The sequence below is a fragment of the Phodopus roborovskii genome, unplaced genomic scaffold (assembly GCF_943737965.1).
Source record: "Phodopus roborovskii unplaced genomic scaffold, PHOROB, whole genome shotgun sequence".
Classification (NCBI taxonomy): domain Eukaryota; kingdom Metazoa; phylum Chordata; class Mammalia; order Rodentia; family Cricetidae; genus Phodopus; species Phodopus roborovskii.
In genome coordinates, this window is record NW_026125851.1 from 227,429 (window position 1) to 248,765 (window position 21,337).

At 40.5% G+C, this 21,337-nt stretch overlaps 1 protein-coding gene across 1 annotated transcript in view; it reads left to right on the forward strand.

The window, feature by feature from the left end:
- The window catches only part of Hnrnpm (heterogeneous nuclear ribonucleoprotein M), a 38,718-nt gene that overhangs the window by 15,527 nt on the left and 1,854 nt on the right, over positions 1 to 21,337 (forward strand). Inside the window, exons 6-16 of the mRNA XM_051178785.1 lie at positions 1,995 to 2,033; positions 2,151 to 2,186; positions 3,095 to 3,248; positions 3,921 to 3,970; positions 5,013 to 5,073; positions 7,715 to 7,816; positions 8,891 to 8,935; positions 9,423 to 9,500; positions 16,986 to 17,039; positions 19,008 to 19,810; positions 20,592 to 20,643. Coding sequence (XP_051034742.1) covers positions 1,995 to 2,033; positions 2,151 to 2,186; positions 3,095 to 3,248; positions 3,921 to 3,970; positions 5,013 to 5,073; positions 7,715 to 7,816; positions 8,891 to 8,935; positions 9,423 to 9,500; positions 16,986 to 17,039; positions 19,008 to 19,810; positions 20,592 to 20,643 — 1,474 coding nt within the window. The remainder of the gene's footprint in view (positions 1 to 1,994; positions 2,034 to 2,150; positions 2,187 to 3,094; positions 3,249 to 3,920; positions 3,971 to 5,012; positions 5,074 to 7,714; positions 7,817 to 8,890; positions 8,936 to 9,422; positions 9,501 to 16,985; positions 17,040 to 19,007; positions 19,811 to 20,591; positions 20,644 to 21,337) is intronic.

The following is a 21,337-nucleotide window of genomic DNA, read 5'->3' on the forward strand; positions in this document are numbered from 1 at the left end:
AGAGTCTTGCTGTGAAGCCATGGTTGGTCTTAAACTTGGGATCCCTGTCTCATCCTACTAAATGCTGAGATTGCAGTGATGTGTTATAGTACAACTATTTTTGTGTATGTGGTATATACCTCGGTGTGCACAGGTGTTCATGCTAGTGGTGAATGTTGAGTGTCATCCTCTGTCACTCTCCACCTTATTTTTTGAGATCAGGTGTTCTCACTGAACCCGGGGCTCACTGTTGAAGCTAAACTGGCAGGCTAGTGGACCTCAGAGATCTTCCTGTTTCCCATTCTTTTCAGGACTGAGATGAAAACATGTGGCAGTATCCCAGCTTTTATGTGGGTGGCTGAGGTGGCTAAAGCTTGCTCACTTTACCCACTGAGCCATCTCCCCATGCCTTTTTTAATTTTGTAGAATGAGTTTATTATCTTTTAAATCCAAACCAAGTTTCTTTCGTTGTTTTTGTTCTGTGTTTCCAATGATTGAACTCAGGGCTTTTTGCATAATAGGCAAGCATTCTATCACTGAACTATGTTCCTGACTTCCAGTACTTTTTATTCTCTAGTATGTAGTTTTGTTAATGCTACTGCCAGTGTTATTTACCTCCTTGATGATATGTGTTGGGGGAGGGGAGTGGTGTAGGTGTCTTAAGAACATATCTGTGCTGTATATGTTAGGCTAGCTTAAAACCATACTTGTCTGAGTTCTGACATTAAAAGCAGGTGCTACCCTACCCTTCTTGTCCTTTTTTTTTTTTTTTTTTTTTTTTTTTTAAGAAGGACAACTTTATTTGGGACTTGAAGGAAAGTATGGTAGGATATCAGTCATTTCTTATGTGTTGCTAGCACTAATTGAGGAAGCAGGGTTCAGGAATTATGTTGTGCAAGTTTAGTGGTCAGTGACTATAACACATTACTTGCTGCTTTTCCAGAGAGAGTCTGCATTTGATTCCCAGTACCAAGTACAGATGCTCACAACCATGTGAAACTCTTCTGTCCTCTCTTAGCATGTCCACACATACATACACCCCTATAAGGACACATAAGCACAAATAAGAATAAGATAATCATGCCAGCATCAGATTTCCATAATTTTGTACAGGTGCCAATACACTGTATTGACTGTACTCAAGTACAGTTTTTGAGTACCAGCACCTGATGCCCTTGAGGGATTTTTGGGAAACCTGAGGTTATAGAGCTGTGATTTTAAACTTTGAAAAATCATTGAGTTTTATACAAATTACACTAGTTAATAAGACTCACCCATACCTGAAGATCTTGTTTCAGTATAGAATTTTCAACTTTTTGGGTCAGCCAATCTTTTTATTCCCCTACTTTTCATTTTTGTTAAGTTGAACATTGTTTTCAGCTTTTGATTTTTATGTTCTTTGTTTCTGAACTGTTGCTCTTTCTAGAACTCTTCTGATTGCTATGATTTATTTCTTGTTAAAAATTTGAGAAATGCCTTTCAAACTGTCTCTTGGTCTTTGCAGGTTTTTTGTTTGCTTGTTTTGTTTTTATTCAGTGTTGAAAATGGAAGTACCTGGCACATAATTGTGCTGCTTGATAAGCTCTGCCACTAAGTTGTATCATCTGATTTTAAGAAGACAGTGAGTACACTGCCAGGGGCATCAGATTGGACTGTTAACAGAGACCCACCTGAAGCTTTTTACCTTTTATTTTGAGACAAGGATTCACTTAGCTAGCCTAGGCTGGCTTTGAGTTGGACCTGTAGCTCAGTCAGGCCTTGAATTGCAATCCTGAGGGTTGAGTTTACAGACCTTTTCCACTGGTACCATGTTTTACTGAGAGTCCTTTTAAAATTTTAATTTTTTAAACTTACTTATGCTGAGGGTTACACTTGTAAATGCTATGTAAACGCTATTGCCACTGAGCTGCACCCCAGCAGAAGAGAGCCTCTGCAGTAGTGAAGGCAGCAATTCCACTGTCTCTGCGGTTTACTTCTAACCAACTTCTGGCTGTAACACTTTGTGCTTCTTTCAGGATCCTGATGGTGAACATGCAAGGAGAGCAATGCAAAAGGTGATGGCTACGACTGGTGGGATGGGTATGGGACCAGGTGGCCCAGGAATGATTAATATCCCACCCAGTATCCTAAATAATCCTAACATCCCAAATGAGATTATCCATGCATTACAGGCTGGAAGACTTGGAAGCACGGTATTTGTAGCAAATGTAAGTAAATGGGGAGGGATGGAAACAATGTGAAAACAGTATGCATGTAGGGAAAATTTTTAATTTATATTAAATTAAAAAATAGACAACTTTTTATACTGATCACATGTCACAGGTATACAAGTGATTTATTAAAGTAGTGGGCTTAAGATAGTGTTTTTTTTTTTTTTAAAGTAGACTTTGGGTTGGGCTTTGTTCTCTTATGGTCATTGCATTTGCAGCTTCAGGGTTATCCTACTGGGGTCTTGTTTACTGAGCTTTTCAGATGTTAGAAAATCACTAGCTGGGTTTGCATCCTTATTGGGGTTTATTTAGTTTAGTTTTGGTACAGGGCAAGAGTGAGCAGTTTATTCCTAGCTGTTTATTGTGTCTGGTGTGAATGAGGATATCTTTATCCTCTGCAAGGACAAATACTTTTAGAACAAAGTGTTCAGGAGTGTTGCTAAGACTTAAAAGTGGGGGAGGGATGACTTTTTTGTTCTTTTTGTTTTTTTCCCATTTATTTTATTTTACTGATTGTTTTTAGAGACAGGTTTCTTTAAGTAGCCCTGTCTGTCCTGGAGTTCTCTTGCTGTAGACCTACCTCTACCTCCTGAATGCTGGGATTAAAAGTGTGTGCTATCCACTGCTTGGCTGCCTTTTTTTTTTTTTTTTTTTTTTTTTTTAAAAACTATGGGGAGGGGGGCGGGTATTAGTTCAATAAATGTGAGGAGACTTAAGCTGTACCATTTAAGGAGACTGTAAATAGAGTTAAGGCCAGACTCTGCAATCATACTTGAAAAATTCTACTTAAGTTGATTTTCTTGTGAAGTCAGCCAAAGCAAGTCTTGTTAATGTGGTTAAAAAAACAAATCTTTTTTTCCCCCAAGAGGTTTACCTTGAGGTTTCTACCTTCTTCTTTCACCTAGCTGGATTATAAAGTTGGCTGGAAGAAACTGAAGGAAGTATTTAGTATGGCTGGTGTGGTGGTCCGAGCAGACATTCTGGAAGATAAAGATGGGAAAAGCCGTGGAATAGGCACTGTGACTTTTGAACAATCCATTGAAGCTGTCCAAGCTATATGTATCCTTCTGTGGAAGTTAAGCTTATGGCAAACTAATAGTATATTATAATAAAGGTAGAAATAACTGTATTTTTCTCTGTGACTAGAGTGAATAAATTACTACAGAATGTGAAATTTTCTGGAGTGGAACACAGATGGATAGAAGGTGTGGTTGCATTATAGGCACTGCTATGAATTTTTTTTTTTTCCTGGTGTCTTTAGAGGAGTTTAGGAAATGGACTACTTAGGAGAACTGGGGCTTTTAGTTTGTACTACCCTTATGGACCTTTTGTCTCTTAGGAGTAGACATCGTTTGAAGAGGCCTCATCTCCTTGCCTTAAGCTTGCCCTGGGGTTTGCATCTTTTAAAAAGTATAGTGTGTGACATATGAATACAGGAATTAAACTCAGGAGAAGGAGACCGTTCCTGGGTACCTTACCCAGAAAATATAATACTTATGAAATGATAGGACTCTTGGCCTGCTAAACACACAGAAAACTGCTGCAATTACTTAGGCCAGAAAAATTTTGTAGTGTAAGATCACAAAGCCTCACACCTCAAGAGTTGAAATTTCTCATGAATTCACAGAGAGGACTGGTAGCTATAGAGCTGTTTTCTTTTTGTCATTTTATCTTGCATGCTTTGACAGTTGTTAGAAATAGCCTTAGTTGTATCCTTAATTGTAATACCAGCTATGTTCAATGGCCAGCTGCTGTTTGATAGACCAATGCACGTGAAAATGGTGAGTTACTAGAATTATTTTCTTTGTATGTAATATGTTAAATAAGTTAGCAAAAATGTAGTTACTGAAGCTATACATCTAGCCCTTAAACTAAACCTGCATGTCATTATTTAGTAGGTTGTAGAGTGATGTGTACCTTTGCTGATACATGTCTTGTTCATGACTTTTGTCTGGTTGACTTTTAACTGCTATGTTCAAGAAGTCTGTTGAATATCCTGCCTGAGCAAGTGATGAGTGAGAAAGAATCCTTTGCATAGAACTCCAGTTTTCAAAGTATTACATATAGTGTTTGGTTAGTATAACATCTGTGATGAGCAAGTATTTGATTCAGACAGCTTTTAAAGGTCTATTGGAGTTCAGTTTTAATAAACAATAACAATTAATAGAAATAGTGCTGGAAGTTGTTGAGGGCAGTCTGGTTAGGATTTGCATTCAGGAATAAGATAAAAGGAACTATGCCTTTTTGTTATTTAAAATAGTTTGCTACTTTGAATAGCTAATGGATTCATAGGCCTCAAAAAAAAGAAAATGTGGTGTGAGCCTCACTGTATTTCTTGCTTAGGTCCTAACCCACCAACCCAGTATTACAAATGTATTTTTATCCTTCCTATTGGCACAGAAGATAAAAACATGATCCTACATACTTCTTTATGTTTGATATGCTTATTCTGTGTCATGGTTTTTTTTTTAATATTTAACTGGTTATCTGATTTTTTGGTTTAAACTTTTGCTTTTTCCATAGTGCTAGGGAGTGACACATGGTGCTAACTTCTGGGATACATCTCCAAACCTGATTCTTGTTAGTATTATTTATCTTTTGTTTTTGTAACAATTTCATGTAACCAGAATGGCCAGGAACTTGTGTATACAAAGCTGGCCTAAAATTCCTGATCCTTCTGCTTAAGCCTCTCAAGTGCTAGGAGGATTAGAGATGTGCAGCACAGCACCTAGCCTCTAACTAGTTGTTGGTGGTAATTGTTTCCATCTCTTGCTGTTGCTATATTGAGGTCTTTTCCCTTTTTTTTTTTCCCCCCCTTTCCAGGATGAGAGGGCCTTACCCAAGGGAGATTTTTTCCCTCCTGAACGACCACAGCAACTTCCCCGTAAGTTTTTGAATTATACCAAATAGGAAAACTGTTACAGATGTATTTACATTTGTGGAAGATTAGACTTGGGGTGTCTTGATCAATTTGTTTGTCTGTCACCCACCCAGGGTTGTACTATGTAGGCCTGGCTATACAGAGATCTGTCTGCCTCTGCTTCCCAAGTGCTGGGATTAATGGTGTGTACTGCCATGCATGTCTAGGCCAGTCTTTTCTATAAATTTTTCAGGGTAAGAAATAAGTGGAAAAATTCACAACTTGAGTTTTAGATACTGGCGCTGGCTCAGAGCATAACAGCATTTGATTCAAAACCTGATGACCTTAGTTCAATCTTGGGACTCACATGGTGGAGGAAGAGGACTGATTTCTACAAGTTGTCCTCTGACCTCTGCTTGTGCACCAAGACATGCATACATGCTGTCTTGTCTGTCTGTGGTGGTCTGAATGACCCTCATTGGCTGATACACTTGAATGTTTGGTTCCCAGTTAGTGGTACTGTATGGGAAAGACTAGGAAGTGTGGCCTATAGGAGATGGTATGTCACTAGAGCAGGCTTTAATCTTCCAAAGGCCCACAACATTCCTAGTTAGCTCTCTGCTTGTAGAGATGGGAGCTCCTAACTACTACTATAGCACTATGTCTGCTTTCTTGCTGCCACACTCCCTGCTTTTTAGGTTATCTTGGTGGTGGTGTCTTATCTTTTCTCAGAAATTGGAAAGTAGCTAAGGCACTGTCTTACTCTGTTGTACACACAGTTTTGTTTGTTTGTTTATAAGAAGGGCTGTTGGATTACACTGTGGTAAGGCCGGCGGCCCAGATTTAGAGGGCAAAATTAAGTACTTGGGGTGGTTTGACAAACAAATTGCAAAGGTAATGAATGCCAAGTTGCACTGGATTTTGCTATGTAGTCTAGTAGTTCCCCCTTTCAGGTATGTTCCAAGGATTAACACGAAGAAATGATATAGATGTTTAGAGTAGTGTGACTCGGTAGTCAAAAAATCAAGCCAGGCTTGATGGTTCATACCTGTTGTGGCACTCAGAGTTTAAAGGATATGAATAATGAGTTTAAAGCCAACATGGATACATAGGTAGATTCTCTCTGAAAAGTGGATGGGTTATTGGAAGTGATCCATTTAGCTTATGGATAGATAAGTAAAATCTGGCAGATTTAATTGATGTAGTAGTGCTTAGTTAAAAAGAGAGTGAGAAGAAAGGAAATGCAGACACTGTGAAGAATAGGTAAAACTCGGTTCCATCTGTAGGCAGGTGTCTCTAAAAGGTAGCAATTTAGTGGTTGCTGAAGAGTGACTGCTAACCACGGCTGGTTTTTTTTAGACGAAAAAGTGAATGAAATTGTGATGATTGCTAGCTTGAAAGAGGCCTGTGCCTTTAAAAATAGATCAGAGCATCGGGTATAATGTTCAGTGGTTGAGTGCTTGGCTAGGGGGTTCAAGTTGCCCAGTATCTCCCCCCCCCCAAAAAAAAAAGTGTCAGAGAGATAGATAGAAGATGGCTTGTCTGTTGAAAGGACCATATTTCCTTACCACCCGTGTGCAAGTAAGTGGCCACTTAGCATGTTTACTGTGATTCTTGTTGACACTTGCTCTAGAGGTAAAGGAGCACTGAACCCTAGGGAGCCCATTATCCTGGTTCTTTTTCTTTTGGCATGGTTCAAAGGGTTGACCTCAGAGCTTTGAGTGTGTTGGAGTAGTAAGTAAGCCTTGGCGACTCCTTGGAGCTGTTGCCATGCAATTAAAAAACCTAGTTTGTTAGCCAGATTAAGTACCTAGAGTTTGTCAAGGGTTTTTGTTGTTTGTTTTTTTTACCTTGATTTAAGTGCTAGGCTTTGGTGACTGTTCCCAGATACCAGTCTGTATTCTTAGGTTCTTGTTTGTGTTTGTGGAGCATAGCAGTGAAGACACACTGGGTATCAATTTAATAATTCCTGAGGTAGTGACACAGATCTGTGGAACCAGAACTCAGAAGGTAGAGGCAGGATGATCTCGAGTTGGAGGCCATCCTTGGGCCGCATAGTGAGATATTGTATCTAAAAGAGGGGGGTGAGGGAAACAGGTTAGATTTCTTGGGGAAAAAATGGGGGGGGGGCTCAGTCAGGCATTATACACAGCTTTAATCCCAATATTCAGAAGGCATGTGGATTTTTTTGAGTTTGAGCTAGAGCTGTGTAGTGGGGCTATGATAATTTTACTCATTTAGTGCACTTATTTATTTAGTGTATATGTATACATGTACACAGGCTTATAGTTCAGAGGACAACTTGTAGGCACCAGTTTTCTCCATCACATAGTTTCTGGAGTTAGAACTCAAGTTTTCAGGCTTGGGAATAAGGCCTTTACCCCTGAGCCATCTTGGGAATATGGGAAATGACTTGTTGGCTGCCTTTATTGCTTAAGTACGTATTATATACTCCAGTCTGGCTGCATGTAAAATGGTGTACCTTCATAAGAGCAATATTCAACCAGGTATACAGGTGTATAAGTGTTGAAGTCAAGTTAGACCCTGGCTTGCTTGATCTAGGGATGAAGTATGGCAGCTAGAATATACCAGTTGTTTTGCCTCTGGGGGTCACCATGTTTTGAGAAAGGGAATCCATACTCCTGACTTTCTCTGCTTCTTCCAGATGGACTTGGTGGTATTGGCATGGGATTAGGACCTGGAGGGCAGCCTATTGATGCCAACCACTTGAACAAAGGCATTGGAATGGGAAACCTAGGGCCTGCAGGTATGAATTACAGTATGCCTAGACTGGGGATAACTGGGGAAATTCAATTTATTAAAGCCCACTATTAGGGTAGTTGGATCTGGAGTTTTTCAAATAGAATAAGTGGCACAATTGGCACAAAATCCCCTCTTCATCTTCGCCTCATGTCCATAAAAGCAGTGTTTTTTTTTTTTTTTTTTTTTTGTTTTTTTGAGTTGAAAAAAATTTTCTTAAGCCAATGTGCGTCTTCATCTTAGCGTCATAATAACTTTTGAGCAGAGATAGGCCATTCAGTAGAAGGAGGCAAGGTATAGAATAGAGTTGGTCTCACCCAGTGTCACACTGAATAATGGTGTAGGTTGCAATTGCAGTACCACAGCTCTGCCATTGGTGCTCTAAGTCTGTCAAGAAGACTATTTTTTGCACCTGAGGTTGACATGATTTTTTTCTAGAGTTGTGGGCACTGATAGAATAAAAGGAGTTTTAAAAGCTTTTATGCATGGCAAAACTCATGGGTCACAAGGAAGAATGTCTGTGTTCATCATTAAGTTTGTATGTAGTGCATTTCCATGCTACTAAGGCATATTTGATTCTTTTGAATCTAGATTTTGACTTATTTGAAGTAGTGCTATGGATGCTCCTCTGCCTCAACCAATACCATTCTTAGCACATTCTGATTGGGGATGTGGGAGAGCTTTAGTAGTTTTAGACTCTACTTTATTATTTAAGTTTTGCTTTTCATAGGGTCTTTATTAAATATCTATTTCTGTTCTGCAACATTCTAAAAAGTGAATGTGTCTGATCATTATATTTTATTTTTAATGGTGTCTGCCTGGTCACTTAATAAGATTACATGAGCTGTAATTTTAAGCCACATTTAAACTTAGTCTGTTGAAAGTTTTTGCTTGCAATAGGTATTTTGACAGTTGGAATGGTGGCCACCCCACCTTTGATGAAATATAATAACAACAGAGAGTTTTGTATTCATTTATTGGTTTGGAATTTTGTGCTTTTAAGTTTAAACATTACTGTTGACATAAACTTAGTTTGCATTGTTTTTTTTTTTTTTTTTTTTTTTTTTTTTTTTTTTTTTAGGAATGGGAATGGAAGGCATAGGATTTGGAATAAATAAAATTGGAGGTAAGATTTTAAAATGACATACATGTGTAATCATTTTTTAAGTGTTTTCCTCACATCTTCCTGTCTTCCAAGCTTTGCTTAGTATTCTTTGGGTTTTTAGAAGTTTAAGTCTGGGAATTACTTGTTTTATTTGTCCATCATTCATTCCAATGGATGTTGACTTTGATTCTGACTTTCTCACAGGCTAGCTCTGTGACTTTGGGCAAATGGTTCCATCTCTTTGGAGTCTTTTGGTTTTTTTGTTTGTTTGTTTGTTTTTGTTTTGTTTTTGGGGGGTTTTGTTTGTTTGTTTGTTTTGTTTTATTCACTGAGGGGGGGTTGGATCAAGCCTGTTTTTTAAAAAAGGGAACCAACTCCCCCCACCAAAAGCTTTAAAGCTTGGTAAGTTCTTGACATAATGCCAAAATTGAAACATAAAACATTTTTTTCTTGCCTAATGAATATATATAGAGACTTGTCGGGATGACATTAAAATAACTTCTTACAGGCATGGAAGGACCCTTTGGTGGTGGTATGGAAAACATGGGGCGATTTGGATCTGGGATGAACATGGGCCGAATAAATGGTAAGAATAGCATTTCCTTCTGTTTGTGTATTGTCTGTCTTTTGTGGCTAAGGGCTTCTTGCTGTCCTTTAGACTGTCCTTTAGACTCTTGTGTGTAATGTCCTGCTTATGTTTTTTTCCACTTCACATGCTTTTTAAATTGCTGAAAATGGTAGACTTAGCTAGACCTGGTTCAATTGAATGTAGCCAACATACCAGATCAGTTCAGTATTTGAGTAATAAAATTTTTAATTTCCTTAACTGCCTACAGTACTCAAACACATATAGGCTTCAGTGGTTATGCTTTGTACACTCAAAAGCATTTTCCAGGGGCTGGAGAGGTAGCCCAGCTGTTAGGCGTACACATGGCTCTTGAACCTGAGTTCAATTCCTACCACTCACATGATGATTCCCAACTATCTGTAATTCCAGTTCCACGGAATCTGACACCTTCTGTTGAACTCTGTAGGTTCTGGGTGTTGGTGTGTGTGTGCGTGTGCGCGTGCGTGTGTGTACAGGCACATACACAAATAATGGTGGTAATTTTTAAGATTTATTTATGTATGTGAGTGCCCTATCTGTGTATGTTGGACATAATACCAGAAAGGGCAGCAGATCCCATTATAGATGGTTGTGAGTCACCATGTAGTTGCTGGGAATAGAATTCAGGTTCTCTGGAAGAGTAGCCAGTACTCTTAATCACTGAGCCATCTCTCCAACCCCTGATGGTAACTTTTTCTTTTTGCTATTTTATTTTTTAATTTGATTTTGCATTCCAACCACAGTTATCCCACACCTCCTCCCGAACCCCTCTGCTCCCCACCCCCAGTCCACTTCTTTTCACAGGTGAGGTCTCTCATGAGAGGTCAACATATTCCGGCACAATAAATTGGGGCAGGGCTAGGACTCTCTCCCATGCATTAAGGCTGAGCATGGCATCACACCATAGGGAGTAGGCTAGTTCATGTACCAGGATTAGATCCTGTTCCTACTTCCAGGGGCCCCTCAGATAGTTCAAGCTTCACAACTGTCTCCCACATATAGAGGGCCTAGGTCATAAGTTTCCACAAGCTTGATTCAGTTGTCTCTAGATTTCTCCATCATTATCTTGGCCTCCCTTGCTCATATATTCCCTCCTTCCTCTCTTCGACTGGATTCCCAGAGCTCAGCCTGGTGCTTGGTTGTGGATCTCTTTGTCTGGTTTCATCAGTGTGATTACAGGGGTAGGCAAGTTCAGACATCCTCTCTACTGTTGCTAGGAGTCTTAGTTGGGGTCCTCCTTGTGGATTCTTGGGAGTTGCCCTAGACTAGGTTTCTCTCTTAAGTCCATAGTGGTTCTCTCTATTAAGATATCTCTTTTATAGTTCTTCCACTGCATCCCTCCCCACCTTGGCCATCTCATTCCCTGCTGTTCTAATCCTCCCTTCCCTTCCTCCTACTGCCCCTCCCCTCACCCTCTGATAATTTCTTAAAGAATGTTTTCCAAAACACCATTGACATGGAATGTTGGACTGGTTCTTTCTAGATCTTTTTTGCTGATGACTCCCAAATGTGGACAGAATCATTTTTAAAATCCAGTTATGTAACAAATCTTAATATCCCTTTACAACCTTGTATTGAAGGTAACTCTAGTATTACAGTATTAGCGGTGTGTTGACATCATCTTGCTAGCCTTGATTCTGATTACTTGACTTTATGTAGACGTGAATTCAACCATGGACCTATCTACAAGTTCATTCTGGTCAGAGAAGCAGAAAACATAGCATGAGTGGCTAAATGTATGCTTGACCTGGTCCACAGAGGACTGTTCCACCCACTAACTGCTAGTATACTTTTATAATTTCTCTGGACATGACAAACTCCTTTCAGTCAGTATATTATCCTCATTTTGTCAGAAACTGGGGCACAGAGAGTAACTTACCTAAAGTTACATGGCCAGTGAATAGTGATGCTATGATACGAATTCAGCCTCTCTCTGGCCTCTTCCTTGTGCCTCCATCCTGTTTTTTAGAATTGCCTTAAGCACATTGGCAACCCCTGTGCTAAGAAGCTGCATGTGTTTGCTTTTGAAAATTCTCTGTATGCCAGTGGAAGTTTGACTTCTACTTGCTGAAGAGCTGCTGCTGCAATTCAATGACTCCTTGAAGATTTGTGGTTAAATGTTTCTTTGCTGGTCTGTAGTAATGTGTCCAAGTTACAATGGGGCAGATTAGCATCTTATAGGGTGCTTTTGAGGAACAGACTATCCAGCTTCCAGAACACACAGTTATCTGCCTTTTGTTATCTTTTCTCTGGTATCTAATATAGATAGATGGTCATGAAAAAAGATGTAGGGCAGCCACATCATCAGTGATGCAGGGACAGAGGTATATGTTTTCAGTATGCTTTTAGACATGTCTGCTGCACCCATGGTGTTCATAAAAAGTGAAAGAGAAGTCTGGCTTGATAAAATGTTGGCTCATATAAGTAGGAAGGAAATGTGATTATTGCTCTAACTGGAATGTATTATACCTTTGGAGTAGATATTTGGTGCATCTCCCACTTTGTCCATTTAGTAAAGAACAGATTTCCACAGGCTGTATCTATGTTCTGAGATTTAGACAGACCAAGCTCTGGAGCCTTTGAGTTTAAATAAAATGTTTTTAAAGGGGGGAGAAAAAAACTGAAAAAAAGATGTGAGCAATTTGATTTGATTGATAATCATTATTCAACCCTTGTGGTCCGTGTGCTACTAATTTATACACTATTAATTATAGGCCAGTGAGTCATTCTATAGATAAAATCATAGTAATGTTTGTGAAGTTAAAGTGAATAATATTTCATAATAAATTTTCTTTTGTAATAAACAAAATTGGGACTTTAAGACCCTGTTAATGCATGGGATGATAAAAGCCTTTAGCTGTGTATTAAGGCATTACACTTGACTCCTGCCTTTCATCCTCAGACCCAAATTGGACACATTTGAAAATTAAAATAGACTGCCTATGGGCTTCACCTGGTTGATTCAAGTGGTAGTATAGGGGACTCTACAGAGTAGAAGAAAGAGGCTAAGGGAGAGCAGGCCATGTGATACAAGAAAATAAAAGGTTTCTAGCCTCTAGGGAGGGAGAATGAGGGAGAGATCAAGCAAAACCTAGTAGGTACAAAAATGGCATAAGGAAATCTGCTTGGTTTGCTAATAAATAAAGAGTAAAATTACTAATAATAAAGACATCTACATTTAGAAAAGGAGAAACAATTTTACTTTTTCTGAACTTGGTTTCTCTGACCATCTGGCTTAATTTCAGGTTCTTGAAGTTTAAAATTTGGAGGAGTGAGTTCATACCTGTATCTGACTAGGATGAGTGCATTTTCTATTGCTACTACTAGATTTGTTTCTATGACTAGAATAGTCCTCTATTAAAAGATATATTTTAAAACACTGGTGTCATGTCTGTGGCCACAAGAAAATGACATGATGTTATGCTCAGAACCTTCCATCATTACCATTCTGTAACTGTCTCTCTCACCTATGTGTCCTGAAGTGGTCTGTGAGGTTACTTTCCATGACAAGAAAGTTTTTGCTATTCTGACCCAGACGGAAACCTTACCTGCAGGCCTTGCTACCTCTTGCTACTGTGGCATCTTCTTTTTGATTATACTATTTAGTCCTTGAATTCCGTTACTACTTGTAATCAAACAGAAAGAAGTAGAACAATCTATACCAAATAAAATAGATAAGTTGATTTTCAGAGTAATGGCCTTGATTGGTTTGGAGTTTATTCCGTTTTTTTTTTTTTTTTTTGATGATGATGTTCTTGTTTGATTATTTGTTTTATCTCTGGAACTTGTACAGAGTCCCCTCTCATATCATGGCAGTAAGTAGATCTTTGCACTTTTTTGTGCAAGCAGCTGCTCTTGGTGCTTCAGAAATGGGTCTGTGGCCCTGACCTTGGGACAGAGACACTTGAAGAGATAATAGCTATAAATGGCCAGAAGAAGAGTAGTCTAATGTGCAAGTATTGTTTCCAGGCCCTTGGTAGATATATCAGCAGCACATGAAGTATGCTAAGACCTACAAAGGATTGTTGTGGAGAGCCAGTAGATAAGCTATGCTGAAAGCAGCAGTGTAGGGAGACAAGGCAAAAGAACAATTGAAGCTGACATTTAGAGGCCCAGAGATCTGGCACAGGCAGCTTTGGTATGCCAGCAGACAGGGCAGCTAGGACAGTTAGGTTCAGTGGTTGAAGGAGAAAAGGCATAAAGAACAGGGTCAGTGGTGCACCCACTTTGGTAGGTCTGAGAATGTCTGTAGAAAGAGTTTGGCCATTTCAACTTTTTCAGTATGTGGTTTGGTGATATAAAACTCTGTCTCATAGGGAATAGGTTGATGTATTAGGATCTTGGGTATCATGGAAGAACAAATTGGGTACTTACTAGCAGACAGGAGCTACCTTATCTCTCTGTACTGTCCAACTTTCCCCCTAATTGTTTGGAATACAATAAATAGCTAGGTAGGTTCTCCTTTGTGGTTATGGGGATAATAGTACAAGATGTGCTTTGAGGCTAGTATGCTTGAGGACCAGAAAGGTTAGTACTTTTTCCCACATTACAAAAGACTGAAGGAAAATTAGATTTTTTTTCCTTTTCAAAGATTTTTTTTTTAAATATACAACATACAGATTAAACTTCTTGAAAAATATAGCAAAGGTATATCTATTCTCATAGATATGCTTTATCAAAGGTTAAAATTGTTATTTTGCAAAATAATAAATAGAACACAGCTATAGAATGCAAAGACCAACCCAAAAGACAAGGAGCTTTTGGGCTTTATAAATGTTTAGCCTTTTGGCAATATTTTAATGTAAAAATTTTCCTTTTTAATTTTTGAGACAGAGTTTAGAACTTGCTTTGTAGACTAGGCTGGACTCTAACTTAAAACAGTCTACGTTCCGATTCCAAAGGCATGTGCTACATATCAATTTCTAAGTCTACAAATATCTGCTGTTTAAACAAAAACTGTCAGTAAACTTTAGTTTCCAAGAAGTTCTATCCGTTCTTGTCAATAATAGTCATGATTTTAAAAGTGGCCACTTCTGTATCAGTAATTAAGCCTGACCATTCCTAGATTTTCTTATGACCTGGCAACCTCAAGTGCACATAGAAGGACAGAGACCAAAACTTCAGTGATGAGATACTTCTATTGTAGGCATTCTTAGTAAGCTTCAGTATTTTGCTTTGAACCCCAGACATGTCCTGAAGTGAGTCTCAGGTGTTTGTGTAGCAAGGTTGTTTCCAGATGAATACTGACCCTCAATAAAGATCTTCCATTTCCTGTGCATTTTGTTGCCTACGAGGTAGTTTAGCTGCCAGTTGCAATGGTGGAAACCATGTCAAACAGTTACTTAAATATCCAATGCAATACAGATTATTCACCACAAAGACTTAATAACAATCTCCACATGGGAGACACAGAGTGCTTAGAATACACAGAAACCATGGCATAATCTTGATTTCAGTTTTGAAGGCCATGTTCTTGTTTTGGGCCATGATATTGACAAAGAAACATCCAGATTTGTTGGGGAAGCTCTCCTGCCTTTCTGGTAGACAAACCTCTGTTGGGGAATATTATTTTAAGGTGTGTGACTTTTGTTTATGCTGCATTTATTTAACTCTGTGAAGTTGTAATTCTTGGCCTGATTGTCTAATAAAGACCTGAACAGCCAATATAATAGGTAGGGCTGGCAGGCAGAGAATATAAATGAAAGGAGAAACGAGGAAGAGAGAAGCAGCAAGAGAACAAGGAGAGGAAGACACGAGGAGCCTGTCTACACAGCAAGCCATAGAAAAAGAAGTAAAGTGAGATATGCAGAAATAAAGAAAGAAGCCCATAGGCAAAAGGCGACAAGATAATTTAAGATGAGACAAGCTGGCTAGCAATGAGCCAAGCTAAGGCAAGGCGTTCATAACTAACAATAAGTAAGCCTCTGTGTGTTATTTATTTGGGAGCTCAAAAAAAAAAAAAAAAAAAAAAAAAAAAAAAAAGCCAAAGAGTAAAAGAGCAAAACATTTAACTCACAGCCAGGTGGTGGTAGTGCCGCCTTTAATCATAGCACTTAGGAGGCAGAGAATCTCTGTGAGTTTGAGACCAGCCTGGTCTACAAGAGCTAGTTCCAGGACAGCTTCTAAAAACCTAAAACAAACCACTAAGCCTCTGCTTTGTTACTGCTATTCCAACACAGATGGACCAGTGTATAATACCCTTGTTTATGTAACACAGCATCATAGACTTTTCATTCTGACAGACACAGAGGCTTCATGTACGACACTTAAGTTCACTTTTTGTTGCCAAAAGCAGTACAGGAATGTTCTTCTGTCTCCCAGGCCTTGTGGAGCTGGATTCTTAACTCAGACTCCTTCTCAAAACTTTCTGGGTCTGCTGAAGTAGGCACAGCCACAACCTGCATGCAGTCACCCCCCCCCCCCAAATCTGTCTAGGAGATTAATCATTTTACTTCTCCATCAGCAGTCAGGGTACACTCAAATGTCTTCTCAAAAATACTTGCAAATACTGTCCATGCTGTCATATATTCTGCAAAGATGACCAGGTGGCTTCCCTAACCTCTGCTCTCTTATAAATACCACACAGTAGAAGGTGTGAACTAAAAGGAGATGGCAGAGTCCCTAGTGACAGTGTTCTTCAGGAGTGGCAGAGGTGACTTCTGGACTGTCAGGTGCCTGCCATTAGCAAGGGTACTCTAAAACTGCTATGGCCACATGCCCACAGTGTCCTGATATTGGCATATGATCCTAAAGAATGGCCCAGAAAACACATGTACTTATATATATCATTCCATAAATTTCTGTGTCTTGTTTGCAAACAATCCTGATAGCCAAGAAGTCTAATGGTTAAGGACCTATTTTCTGTTCATAGCTGTATTCTCACATGATAAAGCTATTCTAATTTCTAATTTAGGATATTAATGATAGCAACAGCAAACTTTAAGGAGGCTTGGATAAACCATTGGCCAGCAAGCAACAGTGTTTTCTCAGTGGGGTAGGGATATAATTGTCCAGTGTCTTTGTCAACATTACATCATGCTTGCTTGTTGTGTGCTGATGGACCTCACCTCCTGGCTTTTTGTACAGCTGTAGCTTTAATTTGTTTGGTGGTACAGAGAAGGGTGGAGTCAATGCAGGCTTCTGAGTGGGAGACACTCAATACTGAGTTTCAGTACACCTTTAGAAAACTGCTGCTGAGAAGAGGCTGTGGGCCCTCTCCTCCTGTTTGTTAATGCACATCATTCCTCTCTCCTGAACAAAATTACAGGCCTGACTTTGAAGCTATAAGGAGTCCTAGCATTATGGCTTTCCTATTTTCTGTAAAATGACTTTGTTTACATGTATGTTTCTCAAACCCTTTTTCTTTCAAAAATAAAAGCAAATTATTGTGCTTCTAGAACATAACGAGCAGGTTTCTGTTACAGAGAAATTTGTCTAATTATTTTTTCTTCCTGGTTTCCTTAGAAATCCTAAGTAATGCACTGAAGAGAGGAGAGATCATTGCAAAGCAGGGAGGAGGTAGGAATCACTTAGTTTGATGTTCTGTGTTTTGCTGCTGTTGTTATTAGAACAGACATTTAATGGAGATAACAGTGGTGTGACAAACATGGGCTCTGACACAGGCTACCCAGGGTGGGGCAATCATTGCCTTTTTGTAGCTATGTGACTTGTGACAAGTGACTATGCCTGTTTGTCTACTCACCTATAAAATGGGAGAAGGAAATAATAGGTACCACCTCAGAGGGTTGTTTAAAAAAAAAAAAAAAAAAAAGCCAGTGCATGTAAAATCTCTTAAAAATGAAAAGTGCACCACCTTAATACTGACAAATGCTTTTGAAACATGCAGTGTCCATTGATGAGTGAGTATCAAAATATTTTGGGTATATATTCTTCCATGATAGTTTTATAAGCACTTAGAATTAAATGTATTTTTTTTTTTTTTAAGGGTGTGTGTAGGTATAAAAATGTGCACATGAGACACCCAGAGGCAGAAGACCCCTTGGGAGCTGGAACTAAGAGTTAATTAGCATTTTTATTGCCAATGCTGGCTTAAATAGCTTTGGTAGGTAGTTGTGAGCTATGTGGTGTGGATGCCACTTGCCAGGCATTTCTGTGGGGGTTTTGCTAAGGTCTATCTTGGTTCTGTTGCTGTTGGCATGGGGCTACCAGCATCATTGCTACAGTATATGTTGAGTCAGAACCCTTTTCCTCTTGCAAATGTGAAGAAGTTGCTTTCTGAGCAATTTCTGTTCTGAAACTAACATTCTTGAAGTTGTGCTTTTTTTTCTTTTCTTTTGTCAACCAGTGTGCTGAATTTCAGTCACAGAAGTGGGCAAAGAGAGATGTATTGGCTTGTTCCAGGTCATACAACTTTGGCGAGTTACATATTATAAAACTGGCTGATTGATCTCTTGTTGAATGTTCACCCTGGGTCAGTAGTAGGCTAGCCATGAGCTAGACTGCTATGTTGAGAGATGGGCACTATGAAACTTTAGTTTTGAGCTCTGCATGGTGAAGTGGTGAGCCATGGCCTTGGTGATTGAGCCAGACTGCTCCTGTCCAGGGTTACAAGCACCATGGATGAGGGTCATTGTGCACTGGTCATTGACCCTTGGCTTCTTTGAGAATTGACCGTGCCATGTTATCAGCATCTTTCAAAGCCAATGAAATAAATGTACACAAGCTGTCAATTTCCCTCACAGAAGGAAAGGTTCTAGGGAATGGCCTGTTTGTATGCATGTGTACACTGAGGATCTATATAGGCATTTTTATTTTCTTTATCTTCTGCTTATATGGCTGTGTAATCACTTTGTGTCTGTAAGTGCTAAAGAAATACAGCCAGATTGGCTGTCAGTAGGTCATCTTAAGAGGGACCAGTTGAGAGGATAAAGGTTGAATTATTTCCATGTAACTTTTACCAGTTACCCTGAGTTATTGAGTATGAAGCTTTCCATGCTTCTTTGAGATAAGTTCTCAATGTTTGCTGATGAGGAAACTACAAAGTTTTCAGGAATTGATATGTGACTCATAGGTACCAACATGGAAATGACATTTTTTTGGGTTTTGATGGGTGGGTTTTTTGTTGTGTTTTGGTTTTTGGTTTTGAGACAGGGTTTTCTCTGGTGTGTCCCTGGCTGTCCTGGAACTCAGTTTGTAGACCAGGTTGGCCTTGAAGTCACAAAGATCCACGTGCCTCTGCCTCCCAAGTGCTGCTGTTAAAGGCATGCGCTACCATCTCCCAGTGAAGGTGGATTTTTTATTCCGTAAATTTTATTGTGAATTTTTTTTACCTGTGTTATGGAATGGAAAGAATGATTGTGGAGATTTTGTTGTTAATGTTGAGTTTTCTTAATAGTAAATTTCTTTGAGCATGACTTCCTGATTTGTGGTTGAACTTGGAATCTGACCCAGCCAGGCATGTGCATTGGTATATGAATACCTACACAAGTCCCTGACTTCCACTTGTGCTTTTTATTCCTGTTTCAGGTGGAGCTGGAGGCAGTGTCCCTGGGATCGAGAGGATGGGCCCTGGCATTGACCGCATTGGCGGTGCTGGCATGGAGCGCATGGGCGCAGGCCTAGGCCATGGCATGGATCGAGTGGGCTCTGAGATTGAGCGTATGGGCCTGGTCATGGACCGCATGGGCTCAGTTGAGCGCATGGGCTCTGGCATCGAGCGCATGGGCCCACTAGGTCTTGACCACATGGCCTCCAGTATTGAGCGCATGGGCCAGACCATGGAGCGCATTGGCTCTGGCGTGGAGCGCATGGGTGCCGGCATGGGCTTTGGCCTGGAGCGCATGGCCGCGCCCATTGACCGAGTGGGTCAAACCATTGAGCGCATGGGCTCTGGTGTAGAGCGCATGGGCCCTGCCATTGAGCGTATGGGCCTGAGCATGGATCGCATGGTGCCCACAGGCATGGGGGCCAGCCTGGAGCGCATGGGCCCTGTGATGGATCGTATGGCAACCGGCCTGGAGCGTATGGGCGCCAACAACCTGGAGCGCATGGGCCTAGAGCGCATGGGAGCCAACAGTCTGGAGCGCATGGGCCTGGAGCGAATGGGAGCCAACAGTCTGGAGCGAATGGGCCCTGCCATGGGCCCAGCATTAGGCGCTGGCATTGAGCGAATGGGCCTGGCCATGGGTGGCGCTGGAGGTGCTAGCTTTGACAGAGCCATTGAGATGGAGCGGGGCAACTTTGGAGGAAGCTTCGCAGGTTCCTTTGGCGGAGCTGGAGGCCATGCACCTGGAGTAGCCAGGAAGGCCTGCCAGATATTTGTGAGAAATGTAAGTGGTTCTTTAGGAACTCTTTAGCCTTGTTGTGAGTCTTAGTGGGGAGTCAGTGAACTGAATGATGTAGTCCAGAGGGAAGTCCGCAGAAGGGAGAGCTGGGCAGCATAGGGAGTACAACTTGCTCATCCCCAAAACTGGGCTGAAGGTTGGGGGTTTACAGGAAGGAATAGTCCCAGGGCTAGGCATGGTGGCCCATTCCTTTAACCCCCACACTCAAGGGGTAAAAGGTAGGTGGCTCCTTTAACATGTGAGATCCATGTTAGCAAGAGTTACCAAGAAAGACCCTATCTCAAATACAAAGAAACAAAAATACAGTAGTTTGGTGTTTGCCTGTTATATGAAGGGCAATAGAGTAGACCTGGGCTATGAAGGTCTGTGGTTTCTGATTGATTCCCTTGGCTTGAGGAACACTTCAGTCTTGGCACAGTGATTCAGAGAAAGGTGGTTGAGATAGAATTACATTTCATCACTGAATTGTGGGTTGCCCATTCAGCTCTTAGGACACCCTCATAAACTAAAGACTTGTTTTGTCCCCTGCTGATTGTCATAAGGAAGGCACCCTGTCTCTCTATGATGAGAAGTAGAGATTTTTGGAGTTGGGAGGACTACTGGGGATTAAATCTAGGACTGTACACATACTAGGCAAATCACCCTACATCTAAGCTACACACCCAGCCCAAGAAAACCTTCAAGTCATATTCTCATATTTATTGTGATGTCTGTATGTTGAGACTTGGTTGCATTACAGCTTAGTTTGCCTCTTTTTTTTCCTCAGCTCCCATTTGATTTTACATGGAAGATGCTAAAGGACAAATTCAATGAATGTGGTAAGTGTCTGAGAAAGGCTATCTGTGTGCATTCCTGTGTTGTGGCTATTGGTGATGCTGTTGAGTTAGAGCAGTGAAGCTTTCTTCCTAGCCTTAACCACTGCCCATGGGCTCTAGAGCACCGATGGGCCTTGCCATTGTTCTGCCTCTGCAGGTACTCAGGCAGGTGCTGGGTATCCAGGTATGTGTCATGCTGTGTGCTGCCTTCATCCTTGCTGTTCTTTTCTAGTTAGATTTTGGAGACAGTCTCTCTGTCTCTGTTATAACCTAAGCTAGATTTGAGTTCATGATTCTTTGACTCTGCCTTCCATGTTTTGGAACTACAGGCAAATACCACCACTCCTGTTTTCTCAAGAATTTCTGAGAGGAGGCAGTATTGTCTTTTTACATAAGAACCACCTTCCTACATAAGAGGCAAAAAAAAAAAGTAAATCTAAAACAAGTTGCTTTTCCCCAGCTATGAAGCCCCATAGCTGGTTTGGTTCCCCAGAGCACTCATTTGCTCAGCAGTTGTAGGTCTGGGCACACTGTGGGGTGAAAGTCTGATTGTGGATTCATTGGTACACTAGGCTTTCTGGAAAGCTTCCTTGGTGACTGAGATGCAATACTCCCCTGCTACCATTTCACCAAGGTCTGGGTGGCTGCTTGATCAAAACACCTGTTTCCTTGTTCAGAAATGGCTCACATTGTAGTG